Source organism: Acinonyx jubatus, chromosome C1 (genome assembly GCF_027475565.1).
Source record: "Acinonyx jubatus isolate Ajub_Pintada_27869175 chromosome C1, VMU_Ajub_asm_v1.0, whole genome shotgun sequence".
Taxonomy (NCBI): Eukaryota; Metazoa; Chordata; class Mammalia; order Carnivora; family Felidae; genus Acinonyx; species Acinonyx jubatus.
The window spans coordinates 123,826,228-123,840,278 of NC_069381.1; the positions used below are offsets into that span (position 1 = coordinate 123,826,228).

Here is a 14,051-nt window from a genome sequence, read left to right on the forward strand (position 1 = left end):
CTGATCTTAAGGGAAAAGTTCTTAGCTTTTTTACTGCTGAGGATGATGTTAGCCTTTTTTTTTTAATATATATATATGTTGAGGTGTGCTCCCTCTAAACCTACTTGGTTGAGAGTTTTTATCATGAATGGATGTTGTACTTTGTCAGATGTTTTTTCTGCATCTATTGAAATGATCATCTGGTATTTATTCTTTCTCGTTGATGTGATGTATAGTGATTGCCTTTTGATCTGCAAGTAGGTGGCAGAAGTTATGATTAAATTAATGTCTGTGTTCTAGTGAACAGAATGGAAGTAAAGTGAGATTAATTCCTCCCAGTATTGGTTGTTCACTGTAACTTTTGCAGGAGCAACTGTTCTCTGACCCTTCAGTTAATTACTGTATGATTGCTGAAAAATGAAATTCCTAATTACTCCTGTTTCCCTCACTTAGACTCTTTTCCCTTTTCAGTACTTGTTTAGGCACTTAGTTTGAGAGGAAGCAAGCCACATATCACAGGCTGAGAAATCAGGTTGCATGTTGTAAACTGAATTCAAGTGATTTCTGTCAAAGGCTACAGACAGGGAGGAGTGAAATCACAGGCTTTCCTCTGTAAGTGTCTTTCGGATGATTATGTTTCAGGACTGCTGACTCTTTGTGCACACACGTGGCTACATTTTAGAGCAAAGGCCATTATTTAAACCCCTCTTGAGCTTCAGGCTGAGCACTGTAAATACTCCATTAACTAGTCCACTCCAAATAAGGGGCACCTAGATGCAGTCAGTAATCGAGAAAAACACATTACCAACAGATTGTACTTGGCTCTGAGATTATAATTTCCAGAACAAAGATTAAATGTCAGCTCTCTCTGTGCTTTTTTAACCAGTGTAAACTAAGGGAGCCCCTAGCACAGTCACTCCACAGTAAAACAGGTGATATTGGAGGCCCTGGAAAGTACAGTTATTTGAGATGCTTTAAGACCTGTATGAGTTTATTGGAGAATAAGCCTTGCCTTCTGAAGGTGCTTGGCAAAGGGTTAGTGGAGATTAGCAAAGGAAAATAGTGTTCCTTCATATATACTCCTCAATCACAGAGAAAGCATACATTTTTAAAGCAACTTAGCTTAATTTTTATGTCAGAGCAAAATTACATAGAATGCAAGGCACAGATCTTAAGTGGCACCATTTGATGAGTTTTGATAAATGTGTACATCCACAAAACCAGCCCTGCAGGGCAAGATACAGAACATATTCATCACCCCAAAATGTTCTCTCCTGCCTCCTTCCATTCAGTCTCCATCCCCCATAGGCAGTCATTTTTCTGATTTCTATCACCATAGATTAATTGTATCTGTTTGGGGGCTTCATAAAAATGAATCATACAGTATAAACATTTTGTTGTGTCTGGCTTCTTTCAACAAAATATTTTTTTTATAAATCATCCATGGTGCTGCCTATATCAGTAGGGTTTTTTAAAAAAAAATTACAGAGTAGTTTTCTGCTTTATGAATATAGCATAATTGATTTATCTGTTTTCCTGATAATGTACCTGTGAGTCATTTCCAGTTTTGGACTAATAGGAATAATGCTGCCAGAAATACACAAGCTCATCATTTCTTCTAAGTAGTAGACTATATTCCTGTAAGTTGTTAATAATTTTCTCTTATTCTTTTAACGTCTGCATGACTTGTAGTAACATCCTTTTTTTAATTGCTTATATTGCTCATGTATGTTTTCTCTTTTTTGTGATCACTTTTGCTAAGGGTTATACATCTTATTCATCTTTTCAAGGAACCAATTTTGGCTTTGCTAATTTGTCTCGCAGTGGGGATTAAATAGAAACGTAGAACACTCGGAGCGGATGTGTGTGGGTGTGTGTGTGCAGGTACATGCCCACACAAGTGTGTATGTTAAGGAATTTGTTGAAGGGCTTTGACCTTACAGAGTAGTGGGAGCGGGTTTAACAGTTTCTCTAAGTCTTTGTGTCTGACCCTGGAGCTTGAAATGCAGGCTAGGCAGCCAAGAAGTGAGGATATATGTTAACTAGAGTAAAGTAAGAACCTGCTGGAACCCAGAAGACTGAACTGGAGTCCATGATGACAATAGTAATACCTCTTGTTTTTATTTTTTGCCTCTCACCTTGGGATGTGGATGTTCTATAGAAACTGGGGCCCTTTGCCTTGAATGAAAGAGATTTGGGTGGAAGTAAATCATCACTGCTCTAGCTCCTAGATACCAAAAAAAAAAAAAAAAAAAAATCTGTAAATAGTCACACTGACAAAAGGACTGTGTAGGAAAGGGGTTGGCAAACTTTTTCATAAAACACGAGATAATAATAAATATTTTAGCTTCGTGGACCGATGATCTCTGTTACAGGTGTTTGACCCTGCCATTGTAGTGCAGAAGCAGCCATAGACAATGTGTAAATGAATGGTGTGGTTGTATTTCATTAAAGTTTATTTACCAAAAAAAATCCACAAAAAACAAACAGTAGACCGTGAACCATGGACCAGATTTGGCCTCTAAGCTGTAGTTTGCTGTCCCCTGTTCTAGAGATTTTGATATACCTTTTCAACTTAGCACAGTCGGCCTAGGGTTAATGTTTATTAACTTTGTGTTTAGTTCCATTAATCCTGCACCCTTGGTTCTATTGTTAAATATTTTACATCTACAGATGTTTTTAATTTTTTTTTTAAGGTTTATTCGTTTTTCAGAGGCAGAGAGACAGAGCGTGAGTGGCGGAGGGGCAGAGAGAGAGAGGGAGACACATAATCCGAAGCAGGCTCCAGGCTCTGAGCTGTCAGCACAGAGCCTGACGACCTGGGCCGAACTCAAGGACGGCGAGATCATGACCTGAGCTGAAGTCGGACGCTTAACCGACTGAGACCCCCAGGCGGCCCTACATCTACAAATGTTTTAAACCTCACTATACCCTATTATGACTTTCATATTAGACGGTCAACTGATAAATTAAGGGAAGGAAAAAATGATAGTCTTTGATATTTCCCCCGGTAGTAGCATTTATGATGCTTTTTATTCCTTTCTACGATTCTAATTTCCATTTGATGCTATTTTCCTTTCAGCACAGAGAACTTTTTTCTTTCTTGCTTGCCATGCAGGTTTGCTGGGGTGAATTCTCTCATCATTTACTTACCTGAAAATGGCTGTTGCGGGACCAGCATTTTTCAAGGGCAGAGATAAAGAATGCTGGTAGAAAATTCTAGGGTGATGGTAGTTTTCTTTCAGCACTTCGGAAATACTGTTTCTTTATTTTCTAGACTCCATCTTTTTCTGATGAGAAGTCAGGTCACATTTCTATCTCTGTGCCCTTTTATGTAATGTGTCTCATTTTTCTCTGCTGCTTTCACCATTTTATTTTTGGCTTTTAGCAGTGTGGTGCTGAGAAATGTCATTGTTTTTGTCTTTATGTTGCTTGTGTTCCATTGAGATATTGGATCTAAAGTTAATGTTTTTCACCACATTTGGAAAGTGTTCAACCATTATTTTTTTAAGTATTTTTCTTCCCCATTTTGTCTCTTTTCTGTAAGTGTTTTCTCCTTAGTTTTTATTGTCTTCTGTCTTTCAGATTGAATAATTTCCATTTGTTTCCAGTTGATTGATCCTTTCTTTTGCATCTCCAAACTGTTGTTAATTCCGTTTTGTGAATTTTTCATTTTAGGTGATGAACTTCTCAGTTCTATTTTTGTCAGTCTATTTTTTTAAGTGTTCCTTTCTTTGTCTTTAGTCATATTTATAATAGCTGCTTTAGTTTCTTTGTCAACTGCCACACTTACATCATCTTGGAATATATTTTTGTTTACTGCTTTTCTTGACTTTGGTTCACTTTTTCCTGTCTCTGCCTGTATACTAATTCTTTATTATATATTGGACATAATAATGACACATTGTAGTGTGTCTGTATTCTGTTATTGTCCTCAGAAGAGTGTTGATTTTTGTTCTAGCAGGCAGTTAAATTACTGACTTACTACCTTGAACTTACCAAGACTTGATTTTATAGTTGGTTGGGTATGCCTGTTTCAGTTTTTTTCCTAGTCTTAGGAAGTATTAAGTCCTGGAGCTGATGCAAGGACTTTCTGGGGTTCCAGTGGAAGGCCTGAAATGTTAACCAAACCTCTCTGTATTGTGAGGATTCAAATTCAGACTCCCCTTCAGTAAATAGCAGCTCAGCCTTTGAATACCTTTAGAGCTTTCCATGGAGTCTCTCCTACAAATGCTCTCTTATGGGGCAATTCAAAGATTTCAGGGTAGTTTATGTGCGGATTTTAGGGCTCCCCTTCTTTGGTTCCCTCTTTTTGGGAATATCCTATCTCAATTTCTGGCTACCCTGATTGCCCAAACATAATCCTAAGACTGTAGCCTTTTACTTACCTTCTAGTCATCTCTCACCACCCAGACTGAGAGGGTCCCCCTCAGGGGCAAAGTGATATAAATGTGGATCTTATCCAGGGCAGTGCAGTTCACTTCTTTTAAGGATCAAATTCCTTCTGTCTACCCCTTTTCCTTACTCTTCATTGTCTTATTGTTAAGTATTACCTGTGGGAAGATTATGCCAGGGTAAGCTTCTCTACAATTGCCAGTATATAATTTCTCAGCTTTCTTTTATAAAAAATCCCAAATTAAATTGATCACCTAGTTACTGCCCTAGTAGGGCAGTTTAGCAGTCTGCCACGGCCAGCAAACAGTTTGAGTTGTTTTCCTATCACTGCTCTGAAGTTCTCCTGCCCCTTGGTATGTATGTCAGGTCTTTTTTGCTTTTGGTACAATAACCACCATTTCTAGGTTGGCAAGGAGAGTGTGCCCCTCCCTCTGCCCTGGACACCTTGGCTAGGGAGTGAGTGAGTGCAGTTTGTTTTGGATACTGGCATGGTGAGACGGGTCTTCTGAAGGAGATCTTCAAATAGTAATCCCCCCACTAGAAGATGAGAACCCTCCAAGAACTGACTGAATTAAAAATGAAAACTCCAGTCTAAGGATAGACCACTTCCTGAAACAAATTCCCAGGCATTTGAAAACCTTTGAGTTTCATTTACTAGCCTTTTCTATTGAGTAAATGAATAGGATTTCAGGGTAACACAGTATGTAAGAATATGCACATTACTCTTATAACTTGATAAGCTGAGTATCCCTGTCCAAATTTACATGGTCTAAATACCAGGCATGATTTCTTTCCACAGGAAGAAAAACCTACTAAGGGCTAGGAGAGGTAAAAGGAATTAAGTTGTAAGACAGCCTCATTTTTAAGAGACCTACCTAGCCAAGCACCTTTCTAACAGGCATAGTGTGTAGGTTTCATGCCAATGGCCTAGCAGATTTCATGCAACTCTGGGTAAGTCAAATGAGACCTAAAAATTAAGCAGCTCTCAGCCTTTCTTCAAACTTACATCCTCAGTATTCTGGGACGTTAGCTTCTTTTTTTGATTTTCAGTTTATTTTTCCAATAGCCCAAACTTACTATCAGGGTGTCATCTTAATTCTAAATTAACTTATAATTTATTTTTCCATGCTAAAAAGGGAGAATGGAAGCTATAACCAAGCAACCAAAACAAAATGAAAACCTCAGTTCCTATGAGAGAGTGAAAATAAAAATTTATCTTGATCGCCTATGTAAAGAATAATCAAAATACTTCCTTGTTGCCTGTAGATGTCTTGGGTGTCCAATTAGAATCTCTGTCCTTTATAGCAGCTGCCATAAAGGCTTGTGACAGGCAATTCAAAAAAGGGTCATTGTGTAATGTGGAAAGAACACACCTATTTTTGACAGTTGGTACAATTAAAATAGCCTAGCCCATCTCCCACAGTTACTAACCCTGTATTTCTTCCCTTTCTTCTTCAATTTCAACAAAGAAATAAACACACACGTGCACACGCGCGCACACACACACACAGCGTAAACATTTCTCTAGTTTCCTAAGAAAACCCAAACTCCAAGCACCTTTGGCAATTTGAGAGAACAGTCAGAAACGTGTGAGCTTTGCTTAAGTCACCTGTTTTAGATGAAAAATGGAATCACTTGTATTTGGAGGAGATGAAGAAAGGGGCATACACTCCACGCTCCAGGGGCATGCTGCTGTTCCAACCGGGGCATTATGCTTTCTTTCTCTACCAGTAAACTTCATGTGAGAAGGGCAAGTTATTTTTTTTTCCAATAAGCAAGGGCTGTGTGCTACCTGGCTTATTGGAAAAAAAAAATAGGTGTAAAAATCACTTTGGGTCCCCAACCTGAGTATTTGATGTAGTTTTGCAAGCATAATGTTGAATTTTTAATGACTGTCACCTACTTTCCAGCATATTTTCTTAAACATAAATTGACGACCGGGGATACACCCAAATCTGTCAGTATGGTATGTTATTTTGAAAAATATTACCTACTGAAACTTTATTTCCTGGAAATATGACATCAGTATAATTTTTTCTTTTGTTGTTTTCCTTTTTCTTTCTTTTGCTTTTCATGTATTCTCCCAATTTAATGACTGCTGTGCTCATTTATTGTAACTGTGTGTGTGTGTGTGTGTGTGTGTGTAGTACCCATGTGGAATATTTTATGTCCCTTATATTATTACTTAAAATGCTAAAAAACATTTTGTTGCAGAAGAAATGATAGCAGAAATTAAGTATAAACTTACAGAATATGGCATTTGCATAGAAATGAATACATGTAGATTTATGCATAAAGAGAACTCTGATTATCCAAATCATATTGCAAACTCAGTTTTATTTTCTAATCCCAGAGCTATTAGAATATATAGTACATGCTGTTGTGCTATTTATTTCAAAAGACTTGAACTTTTTTTCCTTCCATAAATCCACAGCATTTTAATCACTGCCTGTATCTCACACTCTCCCAAACATTGTGACATAAAATGAGTCAGAGATGGGCAACACAGACATAAAGTGTATGCAGACAGTAGGACAAGGGTATTGAGCAGATAGATGAATTGAGTGAATGAGAGCTGGTGTGGGGACGTTTCTGTGTGTTGGAGGCAGTCTCTCTTCCTCATGGTCTTATCTCCCTCAGCATTCCACATTTGACTTTGAAGGTTGTCCTGAGGGTGACGTGAAGCAGTAGAATGAACACCAGGCATAGTACCTGGCATGGAAGTGGTAACTCAGATGTAGGAGGTTTTGCTGACTTTATTTATTGCATGAGGAAATGTAGACTCGTGATGGTTCACTAACTTGCCTGGGTTGTCCAGCTGGTCAGTTGTAGAGAGATATTCCCTGCTAAGGTCTCTTAGATGACCCTTCCAGCCCTGCCCTTTACAGTACAAATTCTTTGCTCACCTTTTCTACCATTTCCATGGCTGAGGCTGGGATGTGGTCAAGTATTTGAAAATAACAGCGTACAGGAGTGCTGCTCTGTCTTAGGATGTTTTACCATGCCTCCTCCAGGAACAAGTTTCTTCCTAGTGAAAAGACATCTAGCATGGTGGCCATGATGGCATTTTTTGAGAGGATTAATCTACCGTTTGAAGATTAGAGAGCACAGGTTTTTATGGCTTTATAACTTGAGAGGCTGATGCCTTGTCCTCTTAAAAATACCTGTGAAAATTTGCAAAGGATTTACTACTTACTTACAAAGTAGGCACTAGTGAAAGTTTAATTAAGTGAAAATGACATTTTCAAGGGCAATTTAAGAAAGGCATTAGAAACTGCTATCAATGAAAAGGAGGGGTTGAACCTTGACTACTGTCTTTATAGACCCTGTGTTGGAGAATATCTTGAGTTTCCTGACCAGCAAAAGACACATTTTGACTCCTTGATGACAACTCACTTTAGGTATAAACTCTTTTCCTGAAGACTTCATACAGTAGTATCTTTTAGAGTGCTATGGTCAAAATTTTATTCTTAAACTATGGCTGGTGCCCCCTTAAAATTTTTTTTTTTATTTCGTATTTTTCAGCATGTTGCTTCTCTACTCAGAGACTGACTCTGAATTACTGCCCTACACCATTCTACCCAACTTTGCAAGTGTGTGCAGCCATCCTCCTGTTTCCTGTGGACGCGAATTGTGTTCTCCTAAGCTGGAATTCACGATTTTGTAGCGTGACGTGCTACAAAAGCTTGCCCTTTCCAACCTTATTTCTTGTCCTACGTCCTCTGCTTTAGCCAACTTGGTCCCCCTTCACCCTCCCCACCCTCTCAGACATTGATGATTGATTGGTAATGCTTATCCACTGGGGATGGACTTGCTTTTTTGGTAGAACACTCTGGGAGTTGGAATGTGAGATAAAAATCTGTTTTCCATTTCTGGCCTTTCCTCTTCTTGAGTTTCCCTGCCTTATTTTACCATTTAGTCGACTGGTTCCTAACAGTGGCTGCCCATTAGAATCATCTGAGGTGAGGGGAGCATAAAAAGGGACAGTGGCTGAAGCATTCCCCAGACTATTTAAATCAGAACCTTGGGAGGGTGGGGTATCTTATTAAAAGCTCCCCAAGTGATTTTAATGTGCAGAGAGGGTTAAGAAGGGCTGATTGATTCTGTGATCTTGGCCAAGTTACTTAATCTCTCTGGGCCTCAGTGTCTTCTATGAAATGGGGATTACATGCATTTATTGCTTGGGCTTCCTGGGAAGAGGATGTGAGATAATGCACGGGAATGAATTCTAGGAGGGCGTAGTCGGCGTTCTGTCAATGTTGGCCGTTGCTGTTGCTGTTCGTCTGTGTGCTCAGCTCTCACATTCCCTCCTGACTATTCCTACTTGTACTTTAAAGCTCAACAGAAACCTCACTTGTTTGCTGATGACCACACATACAAATTAAGCTCCTGTAACACCGAGACCTAAAAATGAGTGTTCAAATGAGACGGGGTGGTTTCTGTTTCATGTGATAACCCAGTAACAAGCAGTCCAGGCCTGACGGTGCTGCTCCGCACCGGCCCTTCAGGACTCCTGACCCCCATGTTGCCGGGCCGTTGCGTGTCCATCTTCCAGCCCACAGGAAGTGGGCCAGAACTATAGATTCAGCCACATGGATTGGCCTGAAGTTGGAAGTTGCTGACAATTTCCTCTCCTATCCCATCTCTTTGACCTAAACAAAGTCCCACTGAGCTACAAGAGAGGCCCTAACTGGGTGGCCAGGTGTTCAGCTAAACGGTGGCATGAAGGGAGATGAGAACTGAGAGAAGGGCAGGGGGCCTGAGAAGTCTAGGCCACTGCACTCAGCTTCTTCCTCTTCTTGCCTGCACATCTGTGGTCTGTTGTTGCCAGACCGTATTCTGTATTGCACAGTACGTTAACTACCCTTTCTGTTGTGTGAGTTTTAGTTACATTCTAGACTCCCTCGAGGTAAAGATGGCTTTGTATTCCTGCAGACACACTTCTTAGGAGGGTGCTAAAAGCATTACAGATGCTCATGTAGGTGCAGTCTTTGTTGAAAGAACCAGTGGCAGATATTTGTTTTTTTTATGATTTTTTGTAACAGCTTTATTGAGATAATTTGCGTACCATACAATTCATCCATTTAAAGTATACATTTCAGTGGCTTTCAATATATTCAGAGTTGTGCTACCACATCACCACAATTTTAGAACATGTTTATCACCCCAGAAAGAGATCCTGTACTGTGAATTTTCACTACCCCCTCCCAACCTCTACTTCCCCCAATTCTAAGCCACCACCAATTTACTTTTCTCTCTATAGATCTCCCTATTCTAGACATTTCATATGTATGAAATTATTTGTCTTTTGTGACTGCCTTCTTAGACTCAGCTTAATGTTTTTAAGGTTCATCCATGTTGTCACATGAAGCAATATGTCATTCTTTTTTATGACTGAATAATAGTCACATGGCTGTGACACATTTTGTCTATCCATTTATCACTTGATGTACATTTGGGTTTGTTGCCACTTTTGGCTCTTAATAATAATGCTACTGTGAACATTTGTGTATAAGTTTTTGTGTGGACAGAACATTTTCATTTCTCTTGGGTGTGTACCTATGAGCGGAATTGCTGGATCAGATGGTAACTCTTATTTTTAGCTTTTTAAGGAACTTCTAGACTGTTTTCCCGAATAGCTGCACCATTTTAGATTACCACCAGCAGTGTTTGAGGACTCTGATTTCTGCACATCCTTGCCAACACTTGTTACTATCTGAGTCTTTAATTATAGCTCTTTTACTGGCTGACATGCTATGCCACTGTGGTTTTGATTTGCGTTTCCCTGATGACTAATGATGGTAAACTTTCTTTTTCTTGTCAGTGGCAGATTTTCTGCCCACTACACATATGTGCTCCTAGGTGTGTGATAACCACCCTGTTTTTGCCTGGATATTCCTAGGAATCTGACATGTTTTTATCAATAGAAAGTGCCTGGAGCGTTATCAGAATGGAGGGGTGGTGTGTGTATGTATGTGTGTGTGTGTGTGACATTCTTTTAGACTTGGCCTCTCACACTGGAAATCTTATGCTAAGGTCCTCTTTTTAATTATGTTTCACCAACAACATGGAAAACGTTATTAATGCTGACTTAAAAGTTTGTTTGGCAGATAACCCTGAAAAAAACCACAACAATATTGCAAGAGGGTATGACAAAGGGCAGCATAAATACTCTAGGATTATTTGGCTGTTACTGTGTTTTCATGGTCCTCACAACTGCCTTCTTTTTCCATATTGGTTCCATTCTTGAAAAGTACCTGGAGAAGCTGTACATTGAATATGATTTTCTCGTTGACTTGCATGACGCCCACAGCATTGGTGTGTGGGCAGTCCTGAGGCTCTCAGTGTTGAGCAAGTCCATAAGGCCCTTGGAGGTGTAGCAAGGAGTAAGAATTTGTCATTTCAGTCTTCATTATTGACTTTTGAGATTCCCTGTGCTGAACGTGAAGGTGGTGGTGATGGTACTGGTGGGCCTTTTAATAGCTGGGAACAGTGTGGTGGTAATAATCTTGACTAGATGATAGAGGCCTTGGCTTGAACATGTAGCATACCTTGCATATGGGAGATGCTTAATGAGTTTTCCTTAATCACTGGATGAATAAAGCACTTCATCTCTGTAAACCTCTGTAAAACGCATCAGGAAAACATCAGCAATTTGCTGATAGGGCTTCAGAAGTCCTTTGCAACTGTAAAAATTTCTGGTACAATGATTGTATTTCTAGCTTCCCAAGTTAAAAAACAAAATACACACCATTCTTTTCAAGGTGCCCAGTATATATCCCTCAGGGTCTGTGAGTGAGTTGTGTATGTTATCCACTGTTGTCCCCGGCTCCTTTTGGTGGGCAGAGAGCTTCCTGTTCGCATGAACCCTGGGGCTGGAGTGACTCAGTTATAGAAATTAAATCACTTTTTTTATAATGCCAATGTAAAGTGGCCCTTAATGAATATTTGCCAAGCTGAGAATGACCGGTGAGGTCATTTTTAATGGGAGATTATATTTCACCATGGCTGATTTCTGTCCGATTTATTGCTATTAGCTCCTGAAGCCAGGCCAGCTGATGGAAGTGCTGGCAGGAGTTTCGTCTCCAGGCTGAGCGCAGAGATGGAGTCCGTTCCCAGATGGCGAGGAACAGCTGGGCCAGTGGCGTGCACACGTGGGTGCTCTGCAGGGGCCATCTGATAACGGGGTTGCATGTTCCTATCAGGTGTTCTGAGAGAAACACTGCCTTGTCCTACACACAAAATGCAATCACTGGAGACCCTTTATCTTTTGAGAGGAAATATATGTGGGGTGCCTTTTGGCGGAATCGAGCCCTCACTCATGTAGATGGTTATCTAAGCTTTTGGCAAAGGAAGTGGACGAGGAGACTAAGCTCAGTTCCCTAAAACTTCCTGGGGTGAGGTTTCTGAGATTTTTTTTTTTAACCTACTTTTTTCTTTACTTTCCTTCCCCCTCCCTATAAAATAGCTCTGAGAGAATCAGACATCCTTAACCTCTCAGATGCATATTCAGTTCTAGATCCAGAGTTAATGGTACTGTTGTATAAGTATGTTCTCCAGTGTTCCACACTTGAAAACAAGTGCCATTTCAAACACTAGTCATCCTTGTTATAATTAATATACAGAAAACTGAGTGTTGACAGAGGAAGCTGTCTTCTTGGTAAGGTCAGCTTTCACTCTGAAGTAACTGTTCTGTGTGGGACTCACTTATGACCACCTCCCCCTCCCCTTCTCTGTCCCCTCCACGTCCTCACTTGATCATCATTGCCTAGGATTATGGACTCAGGTTTCTTATATACAACGCCACCCAGGAGCCTTGATAGAATCAGGATTAAGGATGACACCTGATTACAGCCTCCTCTTTTTTTTTTTTAAATATATATGTATATCTCTTGATTTCTCTCTTGTTCAGCAGTAAAGAGCAGTTATTATTAACTTGAAGTTAGTATCGGTGAGTGTTTCATGAGGGAGCATGGTTAGTAGTTGACGATGCTTTGAATAAGCACACGACAGTCTCTCCGTGTATGTGTGTTGAAGTGGGCAGCTAAAACATAGAGGGATCCTTGTACGGTACCCAGTGAGTCTTGCATCGGATGTAAAATGTGATGACATACATGCTGTATTTCTCACAAAACTCTTTTTAAAATCCAGTAAGGTGTGACTATAAGTAATTCACATGGGGGATAGGCCATGTCCTGCTCCATGCGTCTGAAATGACTCTTCTTTGATTGCTGCACCTTCCTGCCATTTTTCCTTATGTCAAACCCAAATTCCTTTGCCTCTATTGATGTGTAATCCAGAACTTGAAATGCTTGGTACAGTTACTAGACATGAGGATCTCCTACCCCCTTTCTTCTGTCTCTCTTACTCCCTTCTCTGGAACTTGAGCTTTTCACTCCTTTGTTATATTCGTCCATCTGTTTGTTGAGAAGAGTTCTGTGCATCTGGCAGTGTGCCAGGTGCTGTGTTGGGCACTGGGCCAAAGCACCGAGGGGCCTGTCCTGCTTTCCAGGGGGCTGGCTCAGGTAACGTGTATCTTGCTCTGTCATATGAGGACCCTCCACCCCCACACCATGAGGGCGCAGCCCATGTCTTGTAGGGATACAGCTTTGACATTTCAGCACGTGGCAGGCAGCAGGCGTTTGAGAGACAGTCCTGGTGACTGTGGGCTGAGTTTGGAGGTACATGCTGAGGATTTTAAAGTTTCCCCTTACCAAGCTATAAGATGAGGTCACTGCCTTCCTTTTCAGGAGGCTGTGGTTAGTATAAAATGTAACCATGTATGTGCCAGCACCTTAGGAAGGCAGGTGATACCTCCGGGGAAGTTAGCACCCATTTTCATTTCCTACATCACCTATTTCTGTCAACTGTCTCTGAGCCTGTCTGTGCCCTCCTTCCTTCCTCAGAGGCAGGCAAGCAGGAGTAAAAGTCCTCAATGTGTCTGATTCCATCTCTTTGTCTCTGTTGCTTCCATGTATTTATTGAAAGTGCCACTGTTTCAGCACATCTCTCCCTCAGCGTATATGCCTATGTGGGGACTGTCACGGAGAACTTGACTCCACACTTGACAGGGACAGCTGCTCTGTGTGTGTTTATGACCTCTTTTGCCACTTCTGTTCCTTCTGCACACGTGTTGTTCCTGAGTGGTGAGCATCTTTGAGCATAAGAAAGGGTTTTTTTTCTTTTCTTTTTTTAAAAAAATTGTTTTTTACATTTATTTCTTTTTGAGAGACAGAGAGCACAAGTTAGGGAGGGGCAGAGATATAAGGAAACACAGTATCCGAAGCAGGCTCCAGGTTCTGAGCTGTCAGCACAGAGCCCGACGCGAGGCTCTGACTCACAAACTGTGAGATCATGACCTGAGCCGAAGTCGGACGCTTAACTGACTGAGCCACCCAGGCACCCAGGGTTTTCTTTTTTTCTTAATGTTTGCTTATTTTTGAGAGAGACAGAGTGTGAACCAGGGAGGGGCAGAGAGGGAAGGAGACACAGAATCTGAAGCAGGCTCCAGGCTCCCAGGTGTCAGCCCAGAGCTCATTGTGGGGTTGGAACTCAACGAGCTGTAAGATCATGACCTGAGCCTAAGTTGGATACTTAACTGACTGAGCCACCCAGGTGCCCCAAGAAAAGTGTTTTCTTAGGTTAAACCCAATATCCAAGCCCCTGCTGTACTGTGT

At 40.8% G+C, this 14,051-nt stretch overlaps 1 protein-coding gene across 9 annotated transcripts in view; it reads left to right on the forward strand.

Moving 5' to 3' along the window:
• Positions 1-14,051, forward strand: part of MGAT5 (alpha-1,6-mannosylglycoprotein 6-beta-N-acetylglucosaminyltransferase) — a 338,022-nt gene that overhangs the window by 181,736 nt on the left and 142,235 nt on the right. For 8 of the 9 annotated variants that reach the window (XM_053214934.1, XM_053214936.1, XM_053214932.1 and 5 more), the window contains one exon: positions 11,412-11,528. The exons of the other annotated variant lie outside the window; for it this stretch is intronic. In XM_053214934.1, coding sequence (XP_053070909.1) covers positions 11,412-11,528 — 117 coding nt within the window. The remainder of the gene's footprint in view (positions 1-11,411; positions 11,529-14,051) is intronic. 9 annotated transcript variants of the gene reach the window in all.